General features: G+C 42.5%; 1 protein-coding gene across 8 annotated transcripts in view; it reads right to left on the minus strand.

Annotated features, from left to right (window-relative positions):
* The window catches only part of shank3a (SH3 and multiple ankyrin repeat domains 3a), a 141,435-nt gene that overhangs the window by 12,531 nt on the left and 112,160 nt on the right, over nucleotides 1-16,744 (minus strand). For 6 of the 8 annotated variants that reach the window (XR_015036004.1, XM_085779434.1, XM_085779433.1 and 3 more), the window contains 9 exons: nucleotides 11,203-11,278; nucleotides 8,569-8,651; nucleotides 7,382-7,506; nucleotides 6,906-7,041; nucleotides 2,271-2,351; nucleotides 2,069-2,092; nucleotides 1,558-1,685; nucleotides 1,278-1,383; nucleotides 15-541 (listed from right to left, as the gene is read on the minus strand). Coding sequence is in view for 7 of the 8 variants with exons in the window: in XM_085779434.1 (XP_085635560.1) it covers nucleotides 15-541; nucleotides 1,278-1,383; nucleotides 1,558-1,685; nucleotides 2,069-2,092; nucleotides 2,271-2,351; nucleotides 6,906-7,041; nucleotides 7,382-7,506; nucleotides 8,569-8,651; nucleotides 11,203-11,278 (1,286 nt within the window). In the remaining variant the exon portion in view is untranslated. The remainder of the gene's footprint in view (nucleotides 1-14; nucleotides 542-1,277; nucleotides 1,384-1,557; nucleotides 1,686-2,068; nucleotides 2,093-2,270; nucleotides 2,352-6,905; nucleotides 7,042-7,381; nucleotides 7,507-8,568; nucleotides 8,652-11,202; nucleotides 11,279-16,744) is intronic. The other 2 variants (XM_085779436.1, XM_085779435.1) reach the window with 1 other exon arrangement.

Below are 16,744 nucleotides of genomic sequence, written 5' to 3' on the forward strand. Positions count from 1 at the left end.
AACACACGACCTACCTGTAGTTGTTTCACCAGAGGACTTTTCTTCCTCTGAGGCTTGGTGGGTGTGTACAGTCCGATGCTAAATTGACCTACATTAGCGTAAGGGTTGTCAATAACTCGACCCTTCCTTTTGATTCGCTCAGGTGGAGTAGCAGCAGAAGGTCGGGGAATTTCTGTGGGTTCAACAGGTAGATGGGAAGAGTCCTGGAGAATGATCATGGAGCGGGCTTTCTTCTGTCTCTCGATGTGCGTGGCCTGCCGCTGAGCAGCCTCGTAAGGCAGGTCCAGGGAGGAGGGCTTGAAGCTGGAGCGTCCTCCAGGCTCATGGCCCTGACTCTGGGTCCTAGATGGGGGCGGAGGGGGGCAAAAGGCTGGGGGAGGACCAGTGTCTAGGTAGTAAGGAGGGGGAGGAGGTGCTGTTTGTGGAGGTGGGGGAATAGGATGGGGCTGTGAGTGGTCTCTGAGGCTGTCTGTCATAGAGGAACTACGTGGAAACCGGTGCTCGCCTGCAAGGGCAGACAGCCGATCCTCCTCAGTGGCACCTGATGAGTGAGAAAAAGCACAGATTATCTGGTGATGAGGTGTAAACTCATGTAACTGAACTACGTTATACCAAGCCCTGAGGATGAGCAGCTTCATGAAAAGACACACTGGAATGCATCCATCCGTAAATCTGTTAATTCTCACCGGTGATTATAAATCAGGTGTCTCAAAGCCAGCTATATAATACAGGTAATTCTCAACTATTTTTGAGTTATTTCACAATTAATTCAACATTCATTTAATGAGTGTACTTGAAAACAGGAGAAATGTTTAATAATACAGAGAGTATAAATAATGAATGTGTATATCTACTTCCGAAACAGGCTCTGTGCTTCAACATCTGCTCTGCAAATCTGTTTCTGTGAATATTCAATAAGCACATTTGCACATTCTGAACATGTAAAGCAATGTAAGTACGTATATATTTGCAACTATGTCAACTGTTAGCATTTGTTAAGCTGTCAAATTTGACATCTTAACAAAAAAAGGAAATGAATCAAATGATCAAATTATCATTTTATAGATAGACAGATGTATAGATGTATAGATATAGTATAGATAGATTCATTCAGATTTCAAGTTGTTGAATTGTGGTCTACTTGATTGTTATTATTGTTTAGATGCAATTTGCTTATATTTTCATACATAATATTATATTACCTATTAGGACAGTGCGCACAATATACACTATCATTCACCTTGAATGAATATGTACAGGATGGGTGATTGTTTTACCAAAAGACTTGGTCCTGGACATCCCCTTTGGTAGTGGTATGTGACCTCTCTCAATGCCTGGGTGAAGACCTCCATGTAGAGTCATCCCTTGTCTCTCAAACAGTGACTGCAACACAACAAAACCAACACATTGTCATGTTATATCAGCCAGTTTCAGTGTCTTTTAAGCCTCAGTAAAACTGTACACAGGATGCCAAGAACAAAACAGCACAAAGCAATACAGAAATGGATACACATGTGCAACATTACATGTGTTGTATCTGTGTGGATGTGCACTCACACTGATCTCTGCTGGTGTTATTCTCCTGCTGGTAGGCCGTTGTTTGACAGTGGCCGCTCTGTAATCTGCCTCCGGGGGCTGAGAACGCAACATGGACTCCTGGGACGCCAACATCTCATCTAGCCTCTCTGTAGAGGAGGAAATGAGTGAGAGCTAAATACAGAGACAGGAGCATTGAACAGAGACACTGTGCCATCATTTCTGGTACTTATAACACATAAACAACTACAGCCTGTGATGGGCATCTCCAAAATGTACTGTAGCTATACACTATAATGTAAGGTCATGCCCTGCATTATTGTGTTCAAAATGACTGTGCTATCTCAATACAACTTCACTTTGAGCCTTTGATGACAAAGAGAGAGAGAGAAATACAGACAAAAGTGAAGAAAGAGAGTCCACGTTTCAAGTGCTCTGCTCTTCTGTACTAAGCAACACTGCTTAAACTGACACAGCAGTGATGAATCTATATGACGTTCAGAGAAGTGTCAGTTTCTTGCCTCAGACTCACCTCCTCTTCTCCTCCGAGCAGAAGCTTGGTGGGAAAAAGATAGCGTCAGCAGAGGAGGGAAAATGACAAGAACAAGCCAACAGAAGTGACTATTCTAAAAGTTAGGAGACACACCAAGTTTTAATGACAAAGGGAAAGCAGAAATTTGACAGAATAGGAGGAGGAGAGTTTGGAGTTTGCATGCCAGCTCTCTGGCACTCACCCAGTTCTTCAAGCTCAGCGGTCATGGACTTGGAGCGCAGTGTCAGGGTGGTGCTTGGAGCTCTCTTGGGTGGTGGCGGAGCTGTGGAGAAAAGGCATGGTGTTGAGGTTGAGGGAGACGAAAATCCTTTGGTTTTGCGACTCAGTGCCCTCTTGGCATCGCCCAGACGACCAGCCCATCCTGTCTTCACTGCTTTGATCTGGTCAAATTCAGATGAACTGGACGCCTCACACTTTGCCAGGACCTTGTTCAGGCTACGGTTTGAACTCAACTTCTTCATGTTTTATTCTCTGTAGATCCAACTCCTTTAGATTCCTCTGTGCGTCTCCAAGACTTTCAGTTTCTCAGTCTTTGTGCTGCAAGAATTCCCCTCTGTCGAGGAGCCCAGCGGCAGTAAACGTACAGCTCAGTCCTCTTTGTAACATTCCTAGCTTTCTGAATCCTCCCGCTGCACACAGAACAACCGAATTTGTCCACCACAGTAGGGAAAATGAGTAAAATGCATGAGGCAAGGAGAGGGAAAAAGTCGTCCATCTTACTTTTAATATGCTGCCTGTCTGGAATTTAGCAGGTGTGGATCAGACAGAAACACACCGACACACCGGCTTACACACACATGCATATCCTCCCACATGCTGGACCACATGCGGATACACAGAGAGAGCTCCCTGAGGGAGGGCATAATGACATGTGGGCTGACAGATGAAGAGATGACAGTAAATTCAACAGCTAAGGAAAATGAGGCGCTGCAGACTTTATACAACAAAGCTCAGGGGAGCCTCCCAGTCCTACTATACACACAAGGCTGGGCTGTTTCTGTCTCACTCAAAGCCATAAAACACAATTGCCAAATGTTGGTTTGAAATGCAAACTACAGAGTCACAGGTTTAAATTAGGTCACAACAGACACCAAACCAAATCAGTCATGTCTGCAGCAACAGCGTAACGCCATGCAGTCGAGCAGTCCACATACAGCAGCAGTCTCTACATGCTCGCACAAGCCCAAGTTTCCTAACAACACCCCACTACACAACTGGATGAGCTCACTCTATCTTACATCGACCAGCTAACACTCAATGCACCAACGTAGAGCAATAGATCTTTAAATCCCACGGATGCCTCGGTGCCGTACTAGAGCCCAACTATCCTGCTGTTGTCAGCAGCTGCAGATCTAGTGTACATACGCCATCTTCGGTACAGTCCATATCAAACATCTTCATTTCCTCACCAGTCTGCACATTCTGGTACAGTAGCGGGGCGCAGTGGAGAAGGAGGAGGATGGAGAAAGAGAGAGGAACAGAGACAGAGTCAGAGGGAGAGAGAGAGAGAGAGAAATTGAGAGAGTGAGAGAGAGAGAGAGAGAGAGAGATGCTTTTGCTGTAATGTAATGCCTAATTCAAACATGCAGTGTAGTCACCATGGCAACGGTGGCAGTAGTGAGGCCTCGCATGGTGCAGGGAATGTGTGTTTGCTTGCAAGTGTGCAAGGTGGGTATATGTGAGCATGCGTCTGTGTATTTGTGCAAAGGTGCGGCACAATATGTAGTAGATGTCCCAGTGGAGGAGCAGAGCAGGGAGGAGGGCCTTCTACACAGCTTAGGATGTTAAAAAAGAAGACCAGTTTGAAACAGGGAGACAAATCCCTCTCCTCAGCAACACTTGTGCAAAGCTGCTTGAACTTTGTGTTATCAGCACTTGAATCCGTCTACCCATCTTTTCTTCAATTCACTAGAATGTAATCTTATCAACCGTTGTCTTTTCAATCCACCTCACTCCCTCTACCTCACACCAAATCTGTGATCTCAGCAATGAAGACACACACAGAGATAGGCTAACTTTGAAGTAGGCAACATGGCATTTTTTATGGAATGGACACTAAGGTAGAGGCACTAAGTACAATTATAGATGCACTGTTTCATATAACTGCACGTTTATGCTGCCAATCTCCCATTCTTCCACATCCAAAAGCTGTTTGACTGAATTTGGATCAGGTGACTGAGGAGGCCACTCAAATTCACTGAACTCATTATTATGTTTATAACACCAGAGTAAGATGACTCCCTTTGAGGCATAATTTGACACACAATTATCATGTTGGAAGTAGCCATTAAAAGTTGGTAAAACTCTCTGCCAGAAAGCAAACAAGTAATGTTTCCAAAAAATAATAAACCTTATCTGGTGATAAAGACTTGTAGACATACTGAAAAAATTATAAAAGGGTTCTTTCCAGGATACAAGCATAAAGAAAGACACAGAGACAACAGAGATGAGACATACACAGAGGTGGAGAAGAGAAAGATGGAGGAGTAGAGATTAAAAGAGACCACAAGCCAATAGCCAAGTAGCACGACTGAGTTAATACAATACTGTCTCACTGAAACTAGGTCAAACTCATTTATCACTGGGTATCTCTGCTGACTGCTTCGGTAAAAGTTCCTGTGGTCGTCATTTACCATCCAACAGGACAACTGGGTGATTTTGTGGATTACCGAGACACAATGGTGTGTTTTATTTCTCAACATTATTATCTGCTACATATTTCATATCTACAGACTTCCTGTCCCTGAAATAAAGATTTATTTAGGTATTTTAGCTATTTTTTGGTGATAGACAGGAGAGTCAGGATGGAGTGAGTGAGAAAGACATGCTGCCATTAACCCGGGCCAGACCCTTAGCCTTAGCACATGGTATACGCTCTGCCAGTTGAGCTACTACCCTGATACACTCAATTAAACCAAAACAGTTCTGCAGCTCTCTCACTCACAAATCTGGAATAAAACTTCAGCTCATTCTCATCTGAGAATGTGCAATGGACTGTGAGCAGCTCTCCACCTCTCTGACCATCACGTGCCACAGAGCTGCCACAACCTCCACAACTCATCTCCCACTTACTTTTCCTGAGTTTTCACCTCCACTTTACCTCCTATTAGCACATTTTACTCATTGGAGATCAGCTATTCCACGGCGTCTCTCTGCTCTTCTTTAATCTCATGACTGAACAGCCTGTGTTGTCTATACCAAAATGACCCACTCAAACCTGCCTGACCCAAGACTGAATACCAATCTCAGAGCTACTAAGAGAAAATGGTGCAAAACCCACCCTGCTTATCAAAAGGGCTATCAGTCAGTCCTATCTTCTTTCTCTTCTGACATTATTGCTGCCAAAACCACTTTTCACAATGATAAGATCAGCAGCCATCAAATTCAACACTTTACTCATCCCCCCACCACCACCACCTACCCACCCACCCCCACCAGGCACAAACCTCTCCTCTGATATCTTTGCCTCCTTGACTGAAAAGGTGGTGGTCATCAGATGCCAATGCTTTGAACCTCTCAGAGACAACCAGTCTCCACCGGTTAAGGGCATGTCACTCTCCACACATCAATGCCACGCTCTCCTCTCTGCCTCCTCTTGTCAAAAACCTTGTCACCTCCTGAGTGCAATGGTCCAAAATTGTAAGTAGTCCTACCACATACTGGTCTCCACAGGTTAATGATGTATCTAATTCACTTCTCTCACTGAGAATGTGTCAAAACTTCTGAATGATACTGTAGTCATCCTGCCGCATGTCCACTGTTGGGTACTCCCTCAGTGTGTTGTGGCAACGACAAGCAACCCTATCCATTCCCCTCCCCACAGTGGTGAACCAAGGATCAGTACTGGGACCCCCTCTGTTTGCAGTTTGCATCAACTCCTTGGGTCCAATTCTGCACCAACATGGGTCCTCATAAGCTACTGGACTGTACCAGACGAGGGAGCGTCCCTCTCTATCCTCCAGAATCTCTTGAAGACTCATCCCTTCAGAAAGCACCTCCTCTCCAAATACCTCTATCCCAATGTGTCTAACTAGCGCTTACTGAGCATTTTGCTGCACTTCTTTACCTAATCTCCTTGCACAATAGATGTAGTGCTTAGTACACACACCAAGGTCTCCTACTGCATCGAAGCTCTAGCGTTGTCCCTCCCACTTGTAACTCTCTTTGGGTAAAAGTGTCTGCCAAATGAGTAAATGTAAACCTCTAAAATCAACACACACACATGCACACGCACATACACACACACTATCAGTGTACACAGTCCTGGGGTCAGAGTGACAGGACTGTGTGGGAGCTGAGTAATGGCGAGCACTGGTTGACATGGAAACCACATAAATTTACAGCAGGGAAATGTGGAAAAAATCACCTTGACAACAGAAACACTTTTCCCAAATCCTCTGTACATAAAACCAACTTACATGTCTCCATGGCATTGCAGTTATAAAACTCATCAATTTATCATTACAACTGAAAATCAAATGACTGAAACATGCTGCAAGAAATAACATGTCATTTTAAAACGCCCATAATCCTCAACAAACTTTAATTAGGTCATTACTATATAATTAGTGGAACATGCTTTACTGAAATTGCCGTTCATACTAATGTACAAGTTAAGTAATGGTTGGGCCAGTATTTAAAAAAATAAAAAATGATTTCTGTCATATTTAATTGTAAGGCGGATCTCTTTTATACATTTGGCAGATAAAAAAATAAATATATTATTGTATTACATTTGAAATGTAATAGTTATCATCTGGAAATGTGAATTTAGCAGAGGACACAGAGGAGCTCATTCCACCTCTCTGGTCTTTACCTTTCTTGCGAACAACTTCCTCAGACTCAGGTTTGCGCGTGACGGACACCACCTTCATCAGAAGCCTGTTGCCCCCTTGCCGGATCAAGGACACCACCTGCTTATGGCCCACCTTCACTACATTCACCCCATTCACCTGAGAGAAAACAAGACAGAGTGTAAACTTGTTTTCTACAGGGGTGCTGACTTTAAAGCACAATAGTTACTAAATTCTGGTCAGTCTGGGTGGGATACTTCGCATGATTAGAATCAAATACAACATTTTCATATTTCATTTAATATCATTAATACAGAATGTAATCTGTTGTTTTTTTTAAAATATAAGCTTGATTTACTAATTGAAACTATTTACTCATTTTGACACACCCTACTTGCAGGCACAGGCAGAAAACACGTTACACACTAAGTTTCTCTGCTATTTTCAAGGCCAATGTGTTCAAAGATGAAGAAGAAGACGAAGAGCTGTCCTTACTTACCTCAATCAGGAAGTCTCCTGTCCTCAGACCAGCCCTCCAGGCCACTCCCTCCACGTCCACAGACTCCAGGTACTGCAGGGCAGGGAAGGCCGGGGTGGGGGTGAACTCTTCAATGGGCGTCTCAGCTGAGAGAAAGCACACAGAGAAAACCTGCTCAGGTGCAGCAGATAACAACAATATCCACACAGGGGAACAAAAACCAGTCAAAGGAGACTATAGATTTTACTCAGCTGTTCTATCACTGGTGCATGTAGGTGCGACAAACACATCTTCATGCAAAAACAGACACATGCACACATTCAGTGCACAAGCGCACTTTGTTAAGTGAATGTGCTACTACAAACTCCATTTAATCTTGGAGCGAATCCAACAAAATCTCTGACACACGAGAGTTCACAGCGGCACAGCACTGCAGTGACTAGGTGTGTGTGTGTGTGCGCGTGCATGTGTGCATGCATGTGTTTAAGGGTACTGGGGACTAAAAGATAGAGTGAATAAAAGAGAGCAGGGTGAGCCAAGATCCATGGTAGTGAGTGATGGAGCAGTAACAGACTCCCGGCAAGGTGCCTAAAAGGGGTTGCCATGGTAACCGGCATGAGCAGGGAGCTGGCACGTGCGTGAGTAAAATGAATTTCTGGTGATGGAGATGAGTAGAAAGCAATTTCTGTTAAAATACGGAAGGTATGAAAGTGATTGTCTGAAATATTTTGAGAGGATAATGGACAGGGAGGATATGAAGGAGGGAAGAACAGCAACAGAAAGGAAAAACAAAACAAAACAACAGCAGGCAGAGGACCGGTGAAATAAAAGAGGAGGGGAAAGACTAGTGTGCCTCTACTAAACCTCAACGCCATGTGTGGGGAACAGATGGGACAGCTAGCTGACAGCTCAGCCAAGGATGACGCCACCAAAGGGGCTTCATGCGTTCACACACACACACACACACACACACACACACATATACACACGCCTCAGTGTGTCTGAGTATACAAGCTGAGTGTTGACCAAAGCTGGTCATGTTGTTGACTCACACGTTGACAATGGAAACTGAGCCATACTCAGTGACTCAGATCAACAAACTACTTCATACATCAAAACTTACACACGTTGAAAACAGGTATAGAGTAAATCAGAATATTTTGGTAAAGATGTGTGTGTGTGTGTGTGTGTGTGTTTGTTCATCTCACCTTTGGCTCCCCGCAGGACAAAGCCAAACCCCTCATTTTCTTTCTTCTGTAAAACAGCATTCTTCTCCTCTATGATATAGTCACTGTGAAGGAGAGAACAGAGGGAGAGCAGGTATGAATCCAACACCATCCTCACACACACACACACGCGGCGAGAGGGGCGAGAAGAAGGGCAGGGGAGTAAAGAGGGTCGGTCGGTCGGTGGGGGATGAGAAGTGGGAGGAGATTGAGACGAGGCGCGCACACACACACGCACACACTTTCTTTCCTGTTAATCAATCAAGTTAAAAGCCACGGCTCAGGATGTCCAGGGGGTTGTACGAGTATTTTGAGAGCCACACACACGCACACACACACACGCACATACGGACAGAGTGGACAGAGGTAGAGAGAGCGAGAGGGTGAAAAAGAGCGAGCAGAGAGAGTCCTCATGATTGAAATATCTTTGGGATAAAGCCTAAGAGTGAATCAATCTCCTGGTTGATCCTTCAGATGAGGCTGCAGCTGAGGAGGGTGTTCTGGAGGGCTTCTGCTAAAGAAACTGAAAGAGATGGCTAAGATGCAATATTATCGCCTGACTAATGACAGAAGGAATAGGAGGTAAACAGAAGCAGAGAGCAGTTCATCAATGCCTGATTTGCCTGAGTGTTGAGAGGTGAAGACTGTTGGGTGGTGTAAACTTGGAAAAGGCCTGTACACACTTGTGTGCATTTTCTCGAGCTATGCGTGTGTATTCCAAAGCCTGTGAGCCACAACCAAAGCAGAGTTAGTAAAGCAGTCTTTAGCATGATGGGTGTTCAGACCACACGTCCTTCAACAAAGAGACAGAGATTTAGATTATATCTACCTGAGTTGTAATATTGCAACAATTCTAAATGTGTCATGAAAAACTTTATGGTGACCTTGGCGTGTCTGGCCTCAAGTAATTATAACCCAGTGTTCCTTAACACTGGTACAGATGACAGAGAAACTGCGGGCTTTACTTGTATCTTCAAATCTCTCCACAACACACTCTGACTGAGGGGACTGCAGCCACTTTACAGCCTGAACACCATCACAAAAGCTCTGAGCTTCCGAGTATTTGTGATTTTCAGCATTATCTGTCATCCTGCGTCACAGACTCAGGCAGATGTAGAGAGCTGGTGTTCAGGTTGCGACTCAGTGGGCGGCTGCAGTCTCCATTAGCTTAGTTACACTCCACTCTCTCAGACTTACCAAGGGAACACAAAGCTCCTGCTGCTGGAGCCAGGAGACCCGTAACAAACCTTTCTGCAGGAGGGAGGTCAAAGGTTTGTTTTCATGAAAAGCTATCTATCCACTTTTGCACCACTTATCATGCACAGAAAACTGTGTTGGTTAAGCATCACTACGGTGCTTTGTTTAAGTCCGAATCCCTTTCATCCTCTATGCTTCCATCCCTGCTTGATGCCCCAAAATGCCACATTAATGCAACATGTTCACTGTCCTTGTTCACAGTCTACTTGTATATCCGCCTACTTATCTCAAGACTGTGAAGTAAGAGTCACATTTCCTGAAAATAAATCTGTCCTTTGACATTTATGATTCCTCAGACTGCAGTTCAAATATCGATCGAAGAAGCTGTGCAACATAACTCACTAAGTTTTTGACCTATCTGGGCCTCTTTCTGGTATATGCAGCTGCTATTTTATTTAGACATTCATATGTTGAATCTGGGCCTTCAAAATCATAGCTATAGCTGTAATCTGATATGATTTATTTCAGAGTTTTAACTGCAGTAACTCTAGAAATCAATTATAATTTTGCCTTACCATCCATTTTCCTATACACGCTAAACTCTATTTGGTTAAAAGGACTACCAATCTCTTCAAAAAAAAAAAAAAAGTATCTATACAATGTAAAGCCTGTGACTATCACAAGCTTGTTCCTGTAGTAATGTTAATAATAAAAAACCTTCAGCCCAGGCACCACAAGTGGCATTTAATCCATTTAAAACCTAGAAAGAAAGAACCTGACATTTCATAAAAGGCTGAGCAACTGGATGGAAACAATGCTCACTCCCTCACTAGCTCTAGGTCTCTCTGTGTGACATATTATGGCATTAAAATGAGAATTTGCATCATAACAACACCCTCAGCTAACACATCTGACTAAAAGGAGAGTCTGCACTCTGTACATCCTGTACACAATAAATGTCGGCCTGAGACAGGGGCGGAATTGACTCAAAATATCCTGGCAGCAACTTATACACATGTAAAGTACTGTATTATATCTGCGTGCCAACACTTCCAGACAGAAACATACTGTTACTGTTAGGGCCGGCTCAGAGCTGCAAATAATTTAGGGACACCATACTAGGGTTGATGCAAAGGGAATATACGATGACATGTAACAGTTACGCAGAGTTATGCATTGTTTAGACAAAGAGTTGCCCTTTTATTTTTTTATTTTTTATTTTTTACAACTGGGTGCACTGGCTGCATGATGCCTTTAGATGGCAGCAGCTCCCAAGAACTCAATATGTTCATTAACCTCTTAAGGTAAGGACGCAGTCTATATGTGATGTGACTAGTATTATTGGTGCAGTATAGTATGCTCTTATGCTCATGGCCTGCACATGGAAGTGGCATGACAACTCAGAGAAAGAGTCTATACCTGTATGAGGTGAAGTTGTCGTAGGATCCCACAGTGTAGTGTCTGAACAGTCTCTTAGTGCGGTCCTCCCGAGTCTCTGCAAAGCAAATTAAACATCCTTTAATCCAATCAGACAATCAACTACCTACAATAGTTCTGCATTAATATTTGCCTATAATAGTAAACACTGACATCAAAGACTGAAAACATCTTGAAAGGCTAAAAATATATATTAAAAATACTTTTTATGAGGAGAGGAAGAAGAAGAAGAAGAAGAAGAAGAAGAAGAAGTAGAAGAAGAAGAAGAAGAAGAGGGAGGAGAGGAAATAGTTCATACTAGGTTGAAATATTTATGTATTGGTGGATTTGATTTTAAAAGTTAATGACTCTTTTGCCATGTTTTTTTTTGCATGTATAAATAAATCAGGTTTTGGTGTTATGTTGAGAAATTCAAATTTTTAAATTTTAAGAGAAGGCATGATATAAAAAAAACAAAAAACAAAACAACAACAACTAGTTTTGACTTATTTAGAACACTCACAGAATAGTCAAAATGGACATCGACAAAATGATTCCTATGATTTCCTATCTGACGCGCTCTTGCAGTCACCCAAACATCTGAGGCTTGGAGTGGAGTGCAGTGTCTTGAAAGCAAGGTCAGCTACATTTGCCACTATGTGATGTAACATTTGAAGAATTGAGAAAATGAGCTGAATCAAGGAACTTCTGAGGAAAAATATTTTTTTTTAAGTAGTGTGAGATTTGCCACTAACTTTTTTTTTTTTAATCCCCAAACTTCCACCCCAACTCCTAGTTTGTTAGTATAACAATTTCAGGACAAATCTAATCCAGTTAACACAGAGAAGTTCACCATGAAGTATAGCCACTCATTGTTCAATAGGAAGCCTATGATTTTAAAACATTAAATATTTAAAATTCTTCTAAAAGCAGGAAATGCACTACAATGTGAAGCATGTCAAGCTCATTTAATATAGTGTGTGTGCGTGTGTGTGCAGTCCCTGTCAGTATGTGGGTGGATTTATCCTGTGGGAGTGCAGATAGAGATCAATGCACTCTCCCCATCCCATTAATGCACATTGCACCTCCACAACGGCAATCTGCTGACAACACACCCCAAGACCCTTTCACACATGAACTCTTTCCTGAAGCAACATGTTAAGACATATGTGAGACAGCATGTGAAATAATTGTGTATATAATGATTAATATCAATAAAAGTATCGGTACTATACTGCACAGTACTAATCATATTGATAGTGATTATAAACTGTTGCTAATAATGACACAAACACACAACTTTGTCATGTGGCCACAAGTCTTGCTCATAACACTCGTCCCACATTGGCCTGTTTCTGTTTCCTGTCACTTTTTACTGTCTGCTATCTGGTAAAGGCATTACGTCAGGCTGTTGAGATATGCTGTATATGTGAAAGAAAAAGAGTGATAAGGGAAGGAGATCAAAGTAACTGAGCGGACTTGAAGTGGCTGGCATCCTCAGATCCATTTAAGCCTGTCCATCTGGCTGTGTGTGTGAGTGACGGACTGTCAACGGCGAACAACTTGAAGCTCTGATAACTGCATCCACTGTCACTTGGTGACACAACAGCAGAAAAGGAAAATAGATTCAGCATTCTGCCTCCAAATTCCCAATTTCATGCCTAACTTTGACCCTTCAGCCTCTGCTCCCTCCTCTCTCACCTGCCTTCTCATTTTCTTCATCTGGCGCTCTATTAAAAACCTGTTTGCCTGCTTCTCCAGGAGCACTGCTCACAATCACTTGGATTCTCATACTTTCATTTGTTTCAGTATGACTGCAAATGCTCTCCTCTCATTACACACACCCCACTCACAGGAAGGAGGCTGTTTTAATCAAAAGCCCTACATTACAGAACCAGATACACAGACCCTGCTCTGTGTATTTGATTACCAGGCATTTGTCTTCTTCTCAAAGCAACAATATCAGTCATTCACCTCCTGCTCACTGGCTGTGTTGATATGTGTCCGACTTGTGGCTTAGTTGAAAAGAAGAATCACCAACAAAACACATTTTATTGTTGACAAATAACGATGTTACTGCTATATCTGCAACTACTTTATTGTTAGGTGGCTATCTGTTTAGAAACACATTTGTTCAACAATAGCCTACAGGAAAAGAAGAAGAAGAAAAAATGCAGTTTGAAAAAGCTTTCTGAATTTAAGAAGCAGCAGGTGTCCTGTATTTCATATTCTGAAATTTCTTACTGTCTTGCTTCTGCTCTTATTCACTAACAAGGGAAAAAATCCACAAAATCAACTGAAAATGTATAAAATGTTTAGTTTTGATTTTCTCTCTTTTAGCTGAAGTGAGAAATCCTTTTGCATTTTTCCCTGAGGAGGTGAATGCTCCTTTGAAGTGGCTGAGGATGTAGCTGTGCAAAACGGTATCTTCCTCCAAGTAAACCTCAGTTTATTGGTGTGTTGGCAAACTGCTGAAGTAATGATGTTATGGCAACATTGTACGCGCCAGATAAGTGGTGTCACGGTCACCGTCCCTCACTCCAATCAGATGAGGTTTATTTAGTCAAAGTAAGTCCAGTTAATTGTTTTTTACTTTGCTCAGGCGTGGCTGACAAGAAAAGTGCAAAATCATATACTAAAATAAAAGTCTAATGAGGATGTTGAAGGAATCTGGATGCATATAAATGAACAACAAAAAACATGAACATGGATGTTTTGTCTGGGTCAGAACTCCACATCCAGTTGTGGGAGAAAGGACGTGACATTTTGTTAACGCTAGTTGTCAGAGGGAAGTCTTGATGAAAGAAAAGGTGATATTTGGGAAGAAAGTTGCAGATGAGTCAGCACCTGTCTTCTCCCACACATTTAGAGTATGTCCTTTATAGCCCCCTCTCAGCTTTTGCACACACATATGCCCTTTCATCCTAGCACATCATCAAAAAAAGTCCTCACTTCAAAAAAAAGGACAAAAGAAAAAGAGAATCAGCCAAATGCCGGATCATTTTGGGAGTTGGTGAGTGTGAATATGTGTTGTGTGTCTCAGTGGTATATGCATTTGTGTACGTATAGTATGTGTGTGCACAATGTGATACAGATGCAGCCTATGAGTGTGAAATGCAGCTCATTCATCACAGCTGTCATCTGTTTTGTACAGCCCAGGAGCATCTTAAGGCAGGGCCCTGATAGCACAGATAACCTCAACTCCTCTTGCATCCACCTCTCTCTCTCTCTCTCTCTCTCTCCCTCTCTCTCACACACACACACACCGGCATGAAATGAGAGACATGACTTTGGGTGTCCACTAAGTTTATCTAAATCCCTAATTAGGATAGAAGGATTTATTGTTCTGTTCTGGGTTCTTTTTTTTTTGGCTTGTTTTCCAGTACGGGGGTTTAGCACCAGATGGACGCAAAACAAAGACATGCATTTTCCAATATGCACCACAGCTACAACATCTGGGCTGACAGAGGGACAGATACACATACTGAGCTTCCAGGGTAGAAAGACAGTCACAAACTCACTGGGTGTTACTTAACTATTTATTATACATGTTAAAATAAAGCGTATAAAATATCTATATGAATATAATATCATATAATGTTGATTTGGGTATTGAGCACTTGAATAACAAATACACAGAAATATAGATGGTAAAAGATTATGTAGAAAGACGATGTGAAGTACATGAAAAAGAGATTAGTGGAATTTGATCAAAGTAGAAGTTTTATTTTATGGAGGACAGAGAGATAGCACAGGTATGAAAGACAGAATGTGAATGGACTGATGTGACACCGCGGTACTCACTCACTCCTACACCAAAGCTCATTAAAGCTTTTACGCTTCCTGTTCAAACACCTGGTGCTTAGTTGATCTTTCCTGGGAAGAATTCTCACTTGCAATCGAGGTAATGCGTTTCATATTTCTGCTGACAGCAAAAGCAGGTTATCTGAGAGGAATGAAAGCAAATGGATTGTCGCCATGAGGAGTGGCCTAACAGTTTGTTCACCTGTTCAGCTATTGAGGCTTCCTGCTACTCAACTGCCTGGAGAGGTGAGGGACAAAAGAAGGGGTGCTTTACCGAGGCATTGAGGTTTTTGTGTCACTTGTGTTGAGTAGGCTTCAGGGATGCACTAAGGCCACCCGCTGGTCAAAAGTGTTTACAGCAAACAAGAGCGCTTTATGCTGAGGGTGTACCCAGGTTGCTGGTTCCTTTGGTCTGGACCAAAGAAGAGTAAAATAAAATAATAAATGTGATTGTTGTCTATCAGTTGGGGGTTTGCTTACTTATGATGGACAAAGCCATGGATCTCAAACATAAGGCCATGCAGTCTGAGAGATAACCCTGTCCAGGATCAAGACTTACAGGAAAAACTAAGTCTTATAACTTAACAATTAAAACCAAACAATTCTTTTATTCCTTTCTGTGTGTGTCAAAATCTTAAGATTATGCAAGCTGTTTAACTGCTTAATGCAGCTGCAGTGCTACGGACACAAATTTAAACCTCATAACTTTCAGGGACATTGATATTACACTTCTGAAAACTGATTGACAGGGCAATTCTGGGAGGTGCATCTACAAGGCACCTTAACAATAACTACTAAGGACAACATATTTTACATTTCAGGGAGACTTAATATAACTGTACTGAATACACAGGCCTAACAGGTCCCTTTTGGCCAACAATTTGTTACTGTGCCACTAAAAGCACCGTGTGCCCAATGCAAGGTCATATTTTTCTTCTCGGCACCACATGTCTAGAAGTCTAACCTTATATTTAAGTTAAAATGCTAAAATTACAGTTTAAAATGTTGTTGTACTATTATAGTAATACCCAGGAATTTTCACACAGCACTGATCTTTCACTAACTTCCAGAGATAAATGCCGTGTGCAACTGTCTGATCCACAAACTTAATGTGGGATAGATTGAAAGGTTTTGTGTAATGAGCAATAACTCACCCATAAAAATGTGTGAATAAACTGTTTGTCTGTTCTCGCTGGTGATAGCTGTGAACGCTGTGTGATTGTAGTCGCAATAAAAGCATATTTAGCACATCAAGCTGTATGTCATGCTGTAATATTGCAGCTCTTTCTCCCACTCTGTTGCACATGCAATGTCTCCGAGAGCGTTCTGCTGTAAATGTCTGTATTTCAGCCCACGGCGCCTGTCCATCCTGGACAGATTGTAACACCTTCACTGCCCTTGTCTGAAGGACACAAATGCCACATTACACACACACACACGCGCGCACACAGACAGATGTGTGGAAGCACAGGCACGCACATGAACCCTGATGAATGAGAATTAAGTTGTGCTATCCTGGCACTGATAAGAGCTGCAGACAAACATGCACACACACTCACACAAACATGCACACTTATCAAGAGAGCCTCATTGACTTTTTAATTCTTTCCTTCCGCATTCCTCCTTTCCTTTCCTTTCCTTTCCTTTCCTCCATCTCTCTCTCTCCCCCTGTTGTGCATGTTAACCTCCTAAACCAGGTGGATAGAAGACTAAGCAGGGGGCATACTGTAGTAGTAAATGC

This window comes from Trachurus japonicus, chromosome 6 (assembly GCF_045865225.1).
Source record: "Trachurus japonicus isolate A0001 chromosome 6, Traja_1.0".
Taxonomy (NCBI): domain Eukaryota; kingdom Metazoa; phylum Chordata; class Actinopteri; order Carangiformes; family Carangidae; genus Trachurus; species Trachurus japonicus.